The 15,823-nt window shown below is 39.1% G+C and overlaps 2 protein-coding genes across 2 annotated transcripts; both read left to right on the top strand.

Moving 5' to 3' along the window:
- Positions 1–2,224: 2,224 nt before the first annotated feature.
- On the top strand, positions 2,225–8,769 carry kctd13 (potassium channel tetramerization domain containing 13). Its single transcript, XM_071899909.2, has 7 exons — positions 2,225–2,609; positions 3,875–4,135; positions 4,696–4,865; positions 5,221–5,310; positions 5,796–5,848; positions 6,405–6,600; positions 7,234–8,769. The coding sequence occupies exons 2-7, from the start codon at positions 3,898–3,900 to the stop codon at positions 7,474–7,476; spliced, it is 990 nt and encodes a 329-aa protein (XP_071756010.1). The 5' UTR covers positions 2,225–2,609; positions 3,875–3,897; the 3' UTR covers positions 7,477–8,769.
- Positions 8,770–9,156: 387 nt separating this feature from the next.
- hirip3 (HIRA interacting protein 3) lies at positions 9,157–15,544 on the top strand. Its single transcript, XM_078284865.1, has 8 exons — positions 9,157–9,227; positions 10,554–10,674; positions 10,780–10,939; positions 11,698–12,108; positions 12,211–12,380; positions 13,294–13,441; positions 13,847–13,945; positions 15,142–15,544. Exons 1-8 carry the CDS (start codon positions 9,157–9,159, stop codon positions 15,324–15,326), a joined length of 1,365 nt encoding a protein of 454 aa, XP_078140991.1. The 3' UTR covers positions 15,327–15,544.
- The last annotated feature ends 279 nt before the right edge of the window (positions 15,545–15,823 follow it).

Here is a 15,823-nt window from a genome sequence, read left to right as displayed (position 1 = left end):
GTTAATAACTAGAAACCTAAGGCTCTAATATGTCATGTCATCAAGGGACAAAAGCTAGAGCTGCTCCACTGAGAATTATTTTTTATCTAACCTTTATTTAACCAGGTTAGTCCCAGTGAGATTAAGAATATCTTTTTGAGGGAGACCTGGCCAAGAAAACAGCATCAAGACAAAGTTTAAGACCAACAACAATGTACAAAGTCAGAATATAGTCTAAATCACATTAAACAAGGAGCAAAGTAAGATACCATTGAAATACAGTCAAGATCATAAGTAAAATCTGCATAGACTCTCCAAAGTCAACCAGACCAATATCAAACCAGCAGATTCACAGTCAAAACCTATTTAACTCTTGAACTAAACAAACCAAAGACAAAACTTTTGAGACAGCCACAAGTTCCTTCACTTTAAATTCACAGGCAGACGTTTAGGCTTTCAGCTCTAAATCATTTTGCAGTGAGTTCCATGAAGAGAGAGCAGAATACATAAAGGCTCTCGCCCTAATTCAGTTCTAACATTAGGGACAGATAACAAAAACAATTCCTGAAACAATCATTTTCACCAAGTTTGTAGAGATATAAGAGCACAAGGGAGCAGACCCAAAATGGCCTTATAGATTAAACTGTACCAATGAAAAAGACTGCGAGTGAACACGGCAAGACAATTAACTCAAGCATACAAGCTACAATGATGAGTGAGGCCTTTAAACCTCAGTGCTACATGATGCTCAGTATCTAAAGCATGGAGAAAATCATATCAATCATCATCATAATCAAGTGCCAGCATAAAAAAGCAAGATACTGAATATGTGGTCTAAAGGAAAGACGGCCGTCAATTAAAATACCTAAATACTTAAAGATTCGACTGACTCACTGACATTGTCTTCCATAGTAAGAATAGGTGGATCTTTGGCCTATTTTTCAAGTTTGTAAACAACAGTTTTGTTTTCTTTTCATGTAAAACGATTGAAGAAGAAGTTAAACTTAAGTTATATGGATGAGATTTGGAGGAATGTTTTTAGATTTTAGGAATGTGGTTTGACACTATAGGCTTACATGGAGCATTCATATTGATAATATAATAAGAAAATATAAAGAGGGCTTGAATGTAATGAGATATTTGTTTGGGAAGGAATGGGGAGCAGATAGATCAGCCTTGAAAGCAATATACTGTATATAGGACTGATCAGTGCTGTGGATTATGGGTGTGTGGCAAATGGATCAGCGTCAACAACATTGCTGAAAACGTTTGAGGTAATATTTGGCATTTAAGAAGGACACAAAATAAATCACCCTACAAAAACATTAATTGAACCATGGTGGAAACATGAAAGAAGAAAGAATACACGTTTTGGGTGGAATGTGATGGAGAAAGTGAGAGAAATGGGAATATTAAATGGGACATACAGTCCTAAGGTTGCTCCTCCAACTATTCCACTATGATTGTTACTGCAACCAATGGTAGATCTTGAACTGTGTAAGTTAATAAGAGATGAATGTGTTAAGTTTGTGTGGGTATCAGCTCATGTTGGAGTTAAAGGGAATGAAGAAGCAGACATACTAGCAAAACAGGCTTTAAAAGCAAGCAATATACAAATTGATGTGAAAATCATAAAACAGAGATTAAAGGGGTAATTTAAAGACAAATTAAAAACAGATGGCAAGAAGAATGGGTCTACATTTATTCAATTAATATTGGTTGGCATCACACAATCTGGAGAGGGAAATAGAAAGGAGAAAAATGTTATCACCAGATGGGCTGGGACATACAGGATTAAACAGCACTCTGTTCTTGATTAATAAACATACTGTATATGGAAGATGTGATAATTGTGGAGAAGAAGAAACAGTGAATCGTGTTATATCCTGCTGTAGTAAATATAGCAGAGAAAGAGATATATTAAGATCTAGTCTACAAGAGTTGGGTGTAGAACGAAATGTAAATAGAATTTTAAAAGTATCAACAGGAGACAATTTCTGTTAGAGTATGCTACTTGAATGAAACAGGACTGATGAAATTAGATAGAATTACACTGATAGAATAGACTGATAGAATTGCAGTTTCTTTCTTTTCTTGTCTAATGTTTTATGATTAGAGATATTGTAAATCCCCAGTACACACTCCAGGTCAGTGAGCGGCGGTAATGCGCCATTTTACGTTGTTTGTCAATCGCCATAAACTAAAGAAGAAGAAGAAGTAGTAGTAGAAGAAGAAAAAAGAGGGCGACGACGACGCAGTAGCGGAAGAAGATGCGCTAGTTTCGGAGCGACCTATTTATACATTTTAGCGTTACATATTTTTTCTATTCAATTGTCTGAGTTTGTCTGTTCTTAATTTGGAAGTTTTCTTTTTTTGACAGCTAGCTGCTGTTTCTCAATGAAGAAGAAGCAACACGGAACTGAAGAACGTTACTGGTTTTGAGCCTGGCAAAATAGACGTACTGCTGTTAGCCTCTTTGATTTAGCTGGGCTGCTGTTTAATATGAGTTGGCAAACGTTAGCTACGTTATAATTCATCTGTGGATCCTTTTACATTAGCTGGCTTGCTAATTATCGCTTGCTGGCTAACGTTAACTAACATAAACGCCACTCCCTTGGATGCTTAGTGTGGTAAGTTCAGTTTGTGGGAAGCTACTAACGTTAGACATTGTTAGCCACATAGCATCTCATGTCAATTTGACGTTTGATCTAACGTTACTTGATTTAACAATAGCAATCGTAGCTTAGGTGTTGGCGAACATTAGCTAGTTTACCAACAGCTAACATCGATAGAGCAACGGCCAGCTCGGCTTGTTACGTTTAACGAGGTAACGTTAGCGCAAAGTCAGGGAAAACGAGAGCCAGTCAGCTGTCAGACTGACCGGGCGGACAGCATGCATGCTGTAAACGTGGGACAAAGCACAGCAGTATTGTTCCTGTCTCTGCTGGCCAGGATGTTTTAGGTCTGTCTGCCTCGAGGCGAGTGTCCCACTGTCCTTAGAGTACCAGACCACAAGCCATAACATGAAAGATTAAGGGTTAACAATTGTAAAACGAATGTTTCCTGTAGCCCCGTTGGGACTGACACTCCACGCAGTGTTGTGTCAGTCCCAACGGGGCTAGTTTCCTGTAGCTTACATCATGGAAGTTTTGCGAAGGCTGATTACGTAGTGGTAGTAAATTGATGTACGTGACATGAGAGTAACAATCAGTGGTCAATTTTCTGTAGTTTTGTTTCATGGTACAAAATGTTGATTTGATGTTTGCCTGTCATTTTCACATCCTGCTGTGTTTTGGCTAATGAACCAAACTACACTACAAACCACAGCTTGTCCCATTGTGTGGAACAGGGCAAATAGAGACTAGGTAAAGCAATAACAATTAATTGAATATTTTCTTAAAAACCGTGGTTGCATAGCATTCAGGCTTCAGTTACCTTAAGTAAGTGATTGGGAGAAGAATAGTGAAGTGGTTGTTTTTTTTATTCTCATAGTTGGGCAATAATGAGCATTTGTCCAAGTGTTACTAGTATTACTCATATTTTGAAATTTATATTGTGCCAGATGCAGTACCGCAGTTGGCTTCTGTGCTGTTCCTGAGCGTACCAAATAAACATTATTAAACAAAAGAAGCAGAACAAAAATAAGGAAGCAGACTCTGTATTCATTGTTCCTGTCCCAAACTGTAACAGACAGATCATTGTTTACCTGTGATGGATATCATGAGAGTGAACTAGCAATCAAGGCTGTATTTGGAGTAATGTTCACCTTGACTGTGTGCCTGCCTGGATATACACAAATGAGTTGGTGTTTCTCACAAAAGGCACAATATCTTATTGTAATATTTTGGAAAACTAGACTGAACATTAATGTTATCTGTGGTCTTATGTGTTACAGTCAAGAAGTGACTCTCAAGCCCCATGTCTGCTGAGGCTTCAGTTGGCAGTATGGCTGCCGTCTCTGCCCACACCAGCGTTTCCCAGGCTGCCTGCCAGAACTCAGAAGACCACGGAAATCGGGGTCTGCTGGGGAGCAAGTATGTGAAGTTAAATGTCGGTGGCTCGCTGCATTACACAACCGTCCAGACATTAAGCAAAGAGGACAGTATGTTGAGGAGCATGTGCAATGGAGGAACAGAGGTCACTATAGACTCAGAAGGTGAGTACATGTGTCTGTCTGGTGAGCACAAACCATTTTGATCCATAATGTTATTACTGAACTATACTAGAGTTATCTTCTTTTAATGTATTTAGGGCTGTGCCAGTGATAACAGGATTTTTTCCTAGCCTGAACAGAAAAGCCTGAAGAGGCATTTCATGAATAATTCACTTAAGTACAATGTAGTTGTTACCTTGAGTGCCATTCAATCCTTCATAAAGATTTCTGCTGTGGTCTTAAGTTAATAAGATATTCAGTTCAAATGCTTTGTTTTGAATTCCTATAAAAACCTGTTTATTTAATACATAAAACAACTTAACTTGGAAACTAGATATTTACAACAGTATCCCCCCTAGGGCTTTGAGCCTTGCTTATTTTTAAGATTTAAGTAGTAAGTTGTAATTCCTTCAGTGCAGGCCAAGTCCATCAATATTTCTGAACTTGAACACCTCACACTTGAAGCCAGAAACCAGAGAACTAAGTCTCAAACTTGTGGTGTCATCCAGTATGATGACAAGAAACATGAAAACAACTTAATTAAATTTTTCTTTCTCTCCTAGGCTGGCTAGTGTTGGATAGGTCTGGCCGCCATTTTGGATTGGTTTTGAACTTCCTGCGAGACGGCTCTGTACCGCTTCCAGAGGACCACAGAGAGCTGGACGAGGTCCTGAAAGAGGCTCAGTACTACAGGGTTCAGGGACTCGTCCAGCACTGCCTCACTGCCTTGCAGGTAAGTGGATGGCCCACTAATGTTCGGTTTACTTGGTACATTTCCAACTCTTTGTAGTTGATTGAGATCTCAAATTCTCACGTTTTGCTGAGAATGCACGCTCTTTGTCAGTATTGTCCTAGTCCACATTCAGAAAGACGGACACAATCACACAGCCGTACAAATACAGTCCTCTCCTGTTGGCCACCCAGCAGCTGTACAGGAGCAGTTTAGGATAGTTGCTCTTATCAGTTCATGGCAACAGTTTATTATGAATGGTCAGATGGAGTTGTTTTGTGGGAATTGAACACCAGCATAACACATTCTGCCTGATTCATATGTGTCTGTTTAATGTAATTTCTCCATTTGCCTTTAGAAACAAAAGGATGTCTATGAGAGTGTGTGCCGCATTCCCATGATCACCTCAGCCAAAGAAGAACAGAGGATGATTGCTACTTGTAGGAAGGTAAATTTTGTCCGTCCTATTGGGAAGACATTTGGAAATTGTGTCAATAGGCTGTGCTGAGGGTGGGGGGCGGGGGAAGCCACATTGGTAGCCACAGGCCCGTTAGATCCATGTGAGGTTTGACCTTCGCCCCTCCAAGTAGAGGGGAGATGGAAGATGGAGATAGAAAGAGTTTTGCCGGAGGGGTCGAACAAAACCTTTGTCCTTGAGTCTGTTGCCTTTCATGAGATTAGCGTGTTAGTATGGTGAGCCGTGGAAATTACGGTCTGTTATTTTCAGAATTATGGGATTTTCTGAAATAAGTTTCAAGGAAATGTTCAATACTATAAGCCATATCAATATTTTTGAGAAATTGTTAGTAATCGTGTCTGCAAAATCACTAACTCTTGGAGGAACTGGAAACTGGTTCCCTTTTGTGTGTGATTTCCTTTTATAGATTACAAATTTCCCCACCCTCATTTTTTACCCTTTTCTTTTCTCTACAGCCTGTAGTAAAATTGCAGAACAACAGAGGAAACAACAAATATTCTTACACCAGGTAAGATTCAGGGCTGACAGTGCATGTGTCCTAGAATATGGAAAACAATTTGACAAGCTACAAGTCAGTGTTGTCAGTGTTTGACCTTCACCTTTGGGACTCTTTGGATGTAGAGTAGGGCTGAACGATTTTGAAAAAATATCTAATTGCGATTATTTTGACTGATATTGCAATTGCAATATGATTTGCGATATTAGAGGGAATGATAATTTTTACCTCATTATTCTAATTTTTATTGAAAAACGTATTAAAATGATTATGGTGTGATTTTTGCGGGGATCTGTACCAAACAAAGATGTTTTCTTAAGTCTGTAGAATATGATGTGTAGGCCAGGACATCTCTGCAGCACGACAGTATTTAATTTAAAATGGTATTTTGACACACATGTCACCTTTAACAAATATTGCGCCTCCTGCGATTTGGAAATTGCAGTAGGCCATATTGCGATTTCGATAAAATTTCGATTAATTTTTCCGCTCTAATGTAGAGTGAGGAGAACTTGTTGGTCTGCTCACAGCTGATAACCTCTTGCACTTTGTCTCTCCCTGCGACCAGTAACTCTGATGACAACCTGCTGAAGAACATTGAGTTGTTCGACAAGCTCGGGCTACGCTTTAACGGCCGCGTCCTGTTTGTGAAGGACGTGCTTGGGGATGAGATCTGCTGTTGGTCGTTCTACGGTGAAGGCCGCAAGATCGCTGAAGTTTGCTGCACTTCCATTGTCTATGCCACAGAGAAGAAGCAGACCAAAGTAAGCATGACATAACGTGTTTGAGATTAAGTTGAGTTGATGGCATTTTCGGATTTGGAATGCGGTGCTTTTTTTTTATCATATTAGCAAACATATTTATATATACAGTATTAAAAAAGAGCAGTTGGCAACAAAATGAGGTGCAAGTGAAAACAAGTGCTTTTTGTGATTTTGGGAAACTCACTTTTCAATTACATTCAATGTTGTGTAGCTAAGGCAATATGTGCTGGCTCAATTTTTGTATTCCCATAACTTTGTGCAATCAGTTACTTATGAGGCAATTTCATTATGATAATTAATTTTTGTTTTGGTATTTATTGGAGTCAAAGAAAATAGATACTGTCACCTACCCCGCCACACAATGATGTCTGCTCTGTTGATGATTCTTGTAGCATGTGTAATTCACCACAATTGCATGCTAATAGTTTTTTTAAAAAAGCATTCCTGCTTTATTGGATAGTGTAGCAGAGCGAGACAGGGAGTAGAAAGGGGTTCACTTGCAACATTGGCCAATAGCCAAATATATTATATACATTTATAGTGCCCTGTCAAGATCACAAATTTCAATCACACTGTCCAGGACCAATAAATTATGAGCCACTCGTCACCAAACTTTGACATCTGTGTTTTCAGGTTGAGTTTCCTGAGGCTCGCATCTTTGAAGAAACCCTCAATATCCTCATTTATGAAAATGGCAGAGGATCCGGTCCAGGAGGCCTGCCCCTTTTAGATTCAAAAGGCTCAGGTTCGTCACTAGGCCAATCAGAGGAAGAGGGCGCTGGAGGAGGGGACAGGCGTGTGAGACGGATCCACGTCAGGAGGCACATCATGCACGACGAGAGGGGGCACGGCCAACAAACTGTGTACAAGGACTAAGGATGTGTGGGGACGCAAGGCGTGGGAGACAGAATGTACATTAAGTGTTTCTGTTGGAGACTAGCAGAATGAAAGAGAGGACGATGATCATAGCAATAGTGTGATAGGTCAACTATTACATTAAAAGTCTTAATGTAATAGTTGTGAAATTAAGGGGTTGTTGACTGATTTGTCACTCAAGTACGAAAGTCATTTGAAGATAGAAAATGCTTCTGTTTACAAGAAAACAATCTCTTAAACATTTTTGTAAATTCTTAAAATAGGACATATGTCAAATTACCCGGGCCACGGGACTGACATGAATATTACTTTCCAAACTATAAGGAACCGCCCACATAGTTACTGACCACCATAGTTACTGGCCTCTTTGCCCAGCTCCCACCCTGTCGCTGGTTTTGATTTCTAGAGCAGACAGTGTGAACGATTTGTACTGGGAGCCTCCTCTGTGTTGGACTATACCTGTTCGTTCAGGTTGTGAAACATCTGGCGCCTTTTTATAACTTGGACAGAGATGCTATATGACAGTGATGAACGGACGAGGGATTCCAAGTTGAGCTTCGCTATTTTAACACTGGAATAAAACGGAGTTGCCATTTTTAGTTTGCCAGCTGGGGAGGTTGTCTGTAAGTGAGAGTGCTGACCAGCTCCAATTTTCTTTGTTTAAATTATTACTGCTATTGCTTCAAGATGTGTTTTCTATTAATTTATGAACTTAATTTAATTTATTGTTTGCTATTTAACTTTTTTTTTATTGTACGCAATCTTTCGTGCAAATTGTGTTAGCTAGTGTTCAAGTGAGTTTTAATTTGTGGCATGGATATGATGCACTCCATGGCACAAATCACATTTTTGAATTTACTCACTTATGTCGTGAGCTTAAAAACATTTCAAGAGGAACCATGACGTGTTTACCATCTCCTTGTCTACATTATGGTATTTCACTCTGAGCCATGATCTTTCACTGCTTTATGTCATATACCAAACCACTTAATCTTGCTCAAATAATTGGCTGCACATTGATGGTAAATTTTGCTATGAGACTGTTAATACTGAATTGTATTTCTATTGCCCTCAGGGAGAGGATAATCATTTTTTGTTCGAATATTCACCAATGTCTTGTACAAATCTAATCACTCTGAAAACTTAAAAAGCATGAATGAGAGCAATATGTATCTCAAACCCTTTTTTAAATCACATGTTGGAATACCTTCAAATATGCACTAATTAAACTTCCATCCGTCCAAAATGTATTTGTTAGTGGTCATTGAAATGTTCTCAATAAATGACTTATGAAATCTGATTCTTGTTTTTTTTTTGACTAATTTTACCTCTTTCCTAAAGTAGAATCCGTGCACTCACATGTAGCGACAAATTAATGGAAATTGTATATTTTATTACTTGATAGACTATACACCTGAATCTTTCATTGATTCCTACTAGAAACTGAGATGCTCAAAACTTGACAAGTACCTAGATTACAGATGCAGTGACATGAATTACTCCATATAAATAAGATGTGTAAAATCGTGTTATTTCTTATCATTCTCATCTTATTAGAGCATGGTGCTGTAAAATTGACACAGGTAGAGTGGGCCCGCAGGTTTGGCTGTATACTACGTCATGTCCGGCGACGTTTGAGACGCAGCCGCCAAAATATAACCAGAGCCCGCAGTCAGCATCATGGTGTCCGAGGAAGAAACACGCATCAGGAAATTTGTGTGCCGTCAACTCAGGGACGCGCCTGACCTTAGGTAAAGTTTAGCATTAAAGTGTTTGAGCAAGTTTTGTGTTTTGCCGAGAATGTGTTTGTGTGTGTTAGCTCTGCAAACAACGTTAGTGTGCAAAGCTAACGTTAGTTTACGTACAGTGATGTTCCAAGTTTAGCTAACTTTACAGTTATTATCCGTCTAGCTAACACGAGCAATACTTTCGTCTAGCAGGACTTGCTTATAGGAATATTGTTTAGCTAGCGACTACGCTAGCATCCAGCACTGTGCTGAGAAAGTAGCTAAGTAAGAAATTTATGACAAGCTGCTGCTGCGGGCTGGCGACAAGATAACCAGGGCTGACAAGAGTAGTCAGCTGGCTGGTATACACACACACACACACACACACACACACACACACACACACACACACACTAAGAAACTTATTTTCGCTCCTATTATTTAGTAATCAATAGTATTTTCCTTATCAACGTTACAAAGTGCAGCCACACTTTACTGTACTGAATGTCTTCATTCAGTACAGTAAATAAATTGATCTCACTTCATATTATGTGGCATTACATTTAAGGATGTAATGACTTTGTAGAAAATATGAGCATATGGCTACTGAAAATACAGGAGCGTGCACGCAAGGATCACATAACGCTCTTTACACACTACAATGTTAATCGTGCTTTTTTTTTTTATTATTGCCATTTCATAAGTATCCTAACTTTTTTTAGTCTAATTTTCTCTAGTCATTAAACAGATAAACTTCATGCATCACTGTGACTGTAAAAATAGACAATTTTTGGAGACATCCTCAGTGTCTTGTTAACAACTTTGTAACATTCACTTGTAGAAACATAATCTTTGTTTTCTATCGAATGCAATCACAACCAAAATTGTTTTCTTTGTTACCTCTTCTCTTTTTGTTAGGCTACATCTTAATTTTGCTTTTGAGACAGTTGCTCAGAGTCTCAACACAAAAATATTTCTTCATTCTCACTGTTGTTGTTTCTTTAGTATGCAGATGAGTGAATCAGCATCTTTAGGGTCTGCAGTATCCATCTGTTTAAAAATAGTACTATGCAGGTATATTTATCCTGACTGTGTTCAGATGACTCTCTGTCTCCTACGTTTTACTTCTTGATGAATTCACTAGCAAGTCTTAGTTCTCTTCATTTTCTGCCTTTGGGAGGGAAATGTTTATGTTGCACTTTCCTAGGACTGATAGGCCTATACAGTGATTCTTAAATTGAGTGATATTAAGCAATATTCAGAAACATATGGCTCAAGTTGATCATTCGGTGTCTGTCAGATGACCACTTCCCATTCACTCTCTAATGTAATCTTATTGTCTCATTCAAGTACACTGACTTTAGGCATTTTAAAGCGGCGGTATTTGGCACTTGTGGGCCATGAAGCATTAAGTCCAGAGGCCAGAAGTGTCATGAAAAGGGTGGTTGAAGAGGAACTGATGAAAATGCAGGTAACTAAATTCTTCATACATACTTCATTGAGTGGATATGGATTTTTTTTTTTCTTTGAGTACTGTAGTCCTTACTCTCTAGCAAATTGTAATTTTTACTGCTAGGACAGTGACAAAGATGTCAGTGAGTCGGAGAGTCCCCCTACCGCACCCCCCCAAAACAAGAGGAAGAGAGAAAAGGAAAGTGAGGAGGAGACTAGTAGAAGAGTAGTGGATGAAGGTGAATCCAGGGCAAAGAAATTCCGTCGTCAGTCGAGCTCATCAGGTGGGTCGTAACTGATCCTTTCCCACTATGCAGCTTTTGGCTCCTGTAATTTGAATCATACAGTGCTCTGCTTTTGAGTCACTCTACATGGTACTGTATGTCCAGCAGCATCATGAATAGTTTGTGTGCATTTAGAAATACTGTCACATGGCAGTGTTTCTAAATGCACAATAAAACAATAACTTAAAGTTTTAAGTGAATTGTTCCTCCTTCTTAAACTAAAACTCTGATAAGGATTTAAGGACATCGAGCCACATTAGTGAGATTTACTGTGGTGCAGATCATTTGAGCAGTTTTTTTTTAAAATATATATCTAAGACACATAACTGTCTAATTTGAATAAGTCATTCCATTAATTAGGCAGCCAAAATGTTACTTTGGTTATTCCAGGCCTTGGTCATGCAGCATTTGCAAATACTTTATATGATTTCTTGCCTACTTAAGTCCTAGATGGGTGGGTTATATCACATAGGACAATATGATAGCCTCTTGTCCACTGTCACACTCAAGCTAGGTTAGCTGCTGTGCACTCACACCCAAAATTTTATTTCAATTAATCTTATGAGCGCATAAGGCACAGCCCTCCCTCGCGACCCATTGCAGCTCCTATTTCTTTCGTCAATAGCCCTGTAAAATGCTTGCAGTTATCTTCTTTGCATTATCTCCAATGAGATGCAACACTTCCGTAACACTTGCTCCAATATAAACAAAGAAATGTTCTGTTTGTGGGTGGTTCATGACAGAAATGGAGGAGAAAGAGGACTGCAAAACAGGAAGTGAGGAGAGTGAAGAGGACGAACAAATGAACAAAATCGGAGATGGAGATGAAGAGCAACGGGTGAGAAAATCACAGGAAAAGACAAATGGAATCAGCGAAGAAGAAGAGAGAAACAGTGAGGATTGTGCAGAAGAAGAAAGAAACGTATCAGAAAAACATAAGCAGGGCAAAATATCTGCAGAGAACAGCTCTGATGACGATGAGAAACGGATGGTAAAAAAGAGAGCAAAAAATACACAGAATGGAAGGAAGAGAACCAAGAATACAAGTGAGGGAGAGGAATCTTCTCCATCACAGAGGGATGGAGAAGATGAAATTGGCACTGATGGCAAGAAGGAAAATACTCAGAGGCGCAACAGCAGTGAGTCATCAGAAGAAGACAGTGAAAAGGGTGACTATGCATGCTTTGGTTGGTCATGAATTTATTTTGTAAATGAAATATTGAGCTCATTTTGACATGACTTTTTAATGTTTTCTCTGTTGTGATACGCAGAAGGCAAAGTATTGAAGGAGAAGAAAAATGCTGAGCTTGTTGAGGACTCTGATTCGTCATCACTCCCCTCTCTGGAAGATGAACAGGATAGTGGGACAGAAAAAACACAAGTTACCAAAAAGAAGAAAACAAAAGAAAAAAAAGAGGACAGTGAAAATATTCCCAAAAAGGTGAGCTTACGGGTGATGTTAGCAATCAGGATATCGAGCTTTGCAAAGTTTGCATTGGATAATCTTCAACATCCATAGGTAGATCTTCAAAAGAATGCAAAATGAGCCTACATGGACAGACTCCAGTGTGCTTTGTGCCTGGTGTCATGCAGCGTCTTCAGGAAGGATTCAACCCCCTTGACATATTCCACATATCGTGGTATTACCGCCTGAATGCAAAATTGATGAAATTAAGTTCGTTTTTTTTGTAGCTGATCTACACACAATAACCCATAATGTGAAAGTGGATTTTTTTTATTTACAGTTTGTACAAACTAACGTTAAAAAGCTGAAATGTTTTCAGTCAGTAAGTATTCGACCCTATTGCAGTGACACTGCAGCTTTAATCAGTTTGAATGTCCTTGAGATTTCTCTACAGTTTGATTGGATCCATCTGTGGCCAGTTGTATACATGATTTAGAAAGGCATACGCATATGTCAACATAAGGTCCCACAGATGACGGAGCATGTCAGAGCAGAAGCTCTACCTGAAGTCCAGGAGCCTGTCTGTAGAATTTTGAAACATAATTGTGAGGAGGCACAGATCTGGAGAGCTCTGGGGGGGGGGAATAATAAGGAACTAGCCAGACTCTTCCTTGAGTTCCTTGGCTGGGATGTGAGATCTTGCTGGTAGGCTATCCCAAAAGCCTGTGATATGATCTTTTGAAAATAGACTCCTAAAATATAGAATCAGATAGGGATCAGTGTCCTAGCTGGGTGCTGGATAGCACATGATGCAGGCTTTTGAAAATGGATTATCAAAACATAGATGGCCCAGTGGTACAGTCAAGTAATAGGATACATTCATTTTTCCTTTACAACATGTTTGTCCTTTTGTAAAGTCTATTTGTCTGCCTTCCGATTCACTGTGCAGGATGGCAACAAAGCTGTTGTGAGGCTCAAGCGCTACATTGGCCTCTGCGGTGTGAGGCGGAATTACAAGAAGCTCCTAGGTGGCTGTCGCTCTATTCGCTCAAAGGTGGCTGTTCTGAAGAAGGAGCTTGAAGATCTTGGTGTCCAAGGTTAGTGGGAATACATTCAGCTGTTTACACCCGTTATGAATTTTTTGCTTTTTAGGCGTGGGAAGTATGTCTTAAATTTCATATCGCACACAATATTTACCATGACTGAAGCCCTCTACGACTTTCTACTACTGTCTATTTCTAAACTCGGGCTGCATGGGCCTCAACATTTTTCTCTGCTTACCATTTCAGAAGTTGCTTCATTACATTACATTATGTCATTTAGCAGACGCTTTTGTCCGATGGCAGGTCTACCTGTAATTTAATTTAATTGTGACTAAATTCTGTAGACTAATGCTACTACCTATCCTCTACAGCCTTTTAAGCACATCAAAGTTGAGACAGTTGGACATCAGACGAGGGACCCCTGAGTTAATGTAATAACACAATTCTCTCTACACACAGGTCAGCCATCTATTGAGAAGTGCAAAAAAGCCAGACTCAAGAGGGAAGACGCTGAAGAACTAGCTGCCCTTGATGTCAGCAACATCATTACCACACAAGGTTATTATTATTACTGCTTTCTTGGGTGTTAGCGTCCATAACCATGTTTTTCTATTCTGGAGGAAAGCATTCTTTATTAATTTATCTTGATTTATATCATCAAGCAGAGTTTCTCAACATCCCCCACAGGCAGGGGAAGGAACCAAAATGATTTTGCTATTGGTTCCCTTCAAGCAAAATTGGAGGGAGGTGCAGCTCATATACTGTAGTTGTTGAACTCGAAATTGTTTTGAAATGCAGTACTACAGCATACATAACTTTGTTGTTAGAATCCACACGATAGCCTACTCTGTATAAACCCATAATAATACAAAGCACCAATGGGCCTTAATTATCAAGCAAGAAGAAAATTAATTTGCTCAGAAACCACACAGAAGGTGATTTACACAAGTACTGAGGCATTTATCAGAACTTATGGAAATTACATTTATGTACATTTTCTTTTATTTCAAGCATGTGTAAATATATGACGATTTTCTTGGGGCGTAAAGCAGCAAAAATTCATTATTGTGGCTTGTTTATCATGCAAGCTTATCCACTATGTGGTTTGCATTGCAGTTTGATCAGAGAAGGCAAATGAACTTTAAGTCTCTCTGTAGGAACATCAAAAAAGACAATTGAACAACTACTCCAATTCAAAATGTTGTGGGAGCCTACTAAGGCTTCATTACTCTTCTAAGAAATCATACACAATAGAGGTGAAAGCTTGTATTGCGTTATGTGACTATAGAAAAAGCAACTAGATGTTTTTGAGCTTCCATTGTTGAGTCTGATGTTTTTGCCTACACACTAGATGTAAACGTAATCAGCATTGTAACATTATTTCTGCTTCTCAGTTCAGGATTTGTGTTACTATAGTTGGGTCAAAAAATGAATAACTTCAAAAGTTTACATGCTTCTCAAATGGGGAACTGGCCACTACTCACAGCAATGTCAAACTATGTTCCAAATCTGGGTAAAAGTGGGTGTCATTTTTATATTACAGCATATTAATGAGCTGGTTGGGTGAATAAGTGCAAAGTGCACCCATAGTAATTTGGGATTTGACAGAAATACACTAATTTCACATTTCCCCCTTGTGTCTGCAGGATTGATTAATGTGGAGGAAGTTAGTAGTGTGACTTCATTTGTACACACAAATACAACAGATTGATAAATGAGACCCATTATCAATGAACTGTCAATTTCTTCCTCAGGTCGACCTAAAAGAGGAGCATCAGCATGGCAGAAACAACCTGTCCCTCCATCCTCTACATATCAGCGCATGGTGAACTCCAGCTCTGACAGCGACGAGCCCAGCCGCACAGGCAGAGGGCGCAGGAGAGCGTCAGACTGGGGCAACCTGCAGGGCATCATCAGTGATGATGGAGACAGCGGCTGAGGGGGACAGTGGTATTGAAGGGCCACCTGGACATGGACATTACTTTTCCTGTGTAAAAGTTTGGTTTTGACCTATGTAAGTTATACTAAGGGAAAAACTGTTTACCAAGTATGACCTGAGAGAAAATTGTTCCCTACATTTGCATAATGTTTCATTGAATGGTTCACCCGTCTGTTGAGTTCTGTGGCCATTTCTTTGTGAATTCCTACATTAAATGTTTGTGGGAAGAGAAATTAACTATTTTTTCCTGTTCATCTTTAATCAATGTCTTGAATCATTCCAATAAAAGGATTATGTTTATATGGAACAGATGTCTCTTTTATTTTCAGCTGGTCAAAAAAACACAAGGAGTGCTAATTAAGAATTTTTTGCTAACTTGAGATGAAGGATATAGAAAAGGCAAACTAGGGTGGCGACCTTCCAATAATATTTCTTATATTTACCAGAGAGTTGAAAGACAGGAATGTGAATACACAGATCTGACAGCACAGCAAAGT

This window comes from Centroberyx gerrardi, chromosome 7 (genome assembly GCF_048128805.1).
Source record: "Centroberyx gerrardi isolate f3 chromosome 7, fCenGer3.hap1.cur.20231027, whole genome shotgun sequence".
NCBI lineage: Eukaryota > Metazoa > Chordata > Actinopteri > Beryciformes > Berycidae > Centroberyx > Centroberyx gerrardi.
The sequence above is the reverse complement of the archived record's forward strand: the minus strand, read 5'-3'. Positions and strand labels throughout refer to the sequence as shown.

Excerpts from the sequence above, each read along its gene's own strand:
- kctd13 (XM_071899909.2), top strand. The coding sequence starts at position 3,898 with ATGTCTGCTGAGGCTTCAGTTGGCAGTATGGCTGCCGTCTCTGCCCAC. Across the intron at positions 4,136-4,695 it reads GGTCACTATAGACTCAGAAG|GCTGGCTAGTGTTGGATAGG; the intron begins GTGAGTACATGT and ends TTTCTCTCCTAG. Across the intron at positions 4,866-5,220 it reads ACTGCCTCACTGCCTTGCAG|AAACAAAAGGATGTCTATGA; the intron begins GTAAGTGGATGG and ends ATTTGCCTTTAG.
- hirip3 (XM_078284865.1), top strand. The coding sequence starts at position 9,157 with ATGGTGTCCGAGGAAGAAACACGCATCAGGAAATTTGTGTGCCGTCAA. Across the intron at positions 10,940-11,697 it reads TCGTCAGTCGAGCTCATCAG|AGGACTGCAAAACAGGAAGT; the intron begins GTGGGTCGTAAC and ends TGGAGGAGAAAG. Across the intron at positions 13,442-13,846 it reads TGAAGATCTTGGTGTCCAAG|GTCAGCCATCTATTGAGAAG; the intron begins GTTAGTGGGAAT and ends CTCTACACACAG.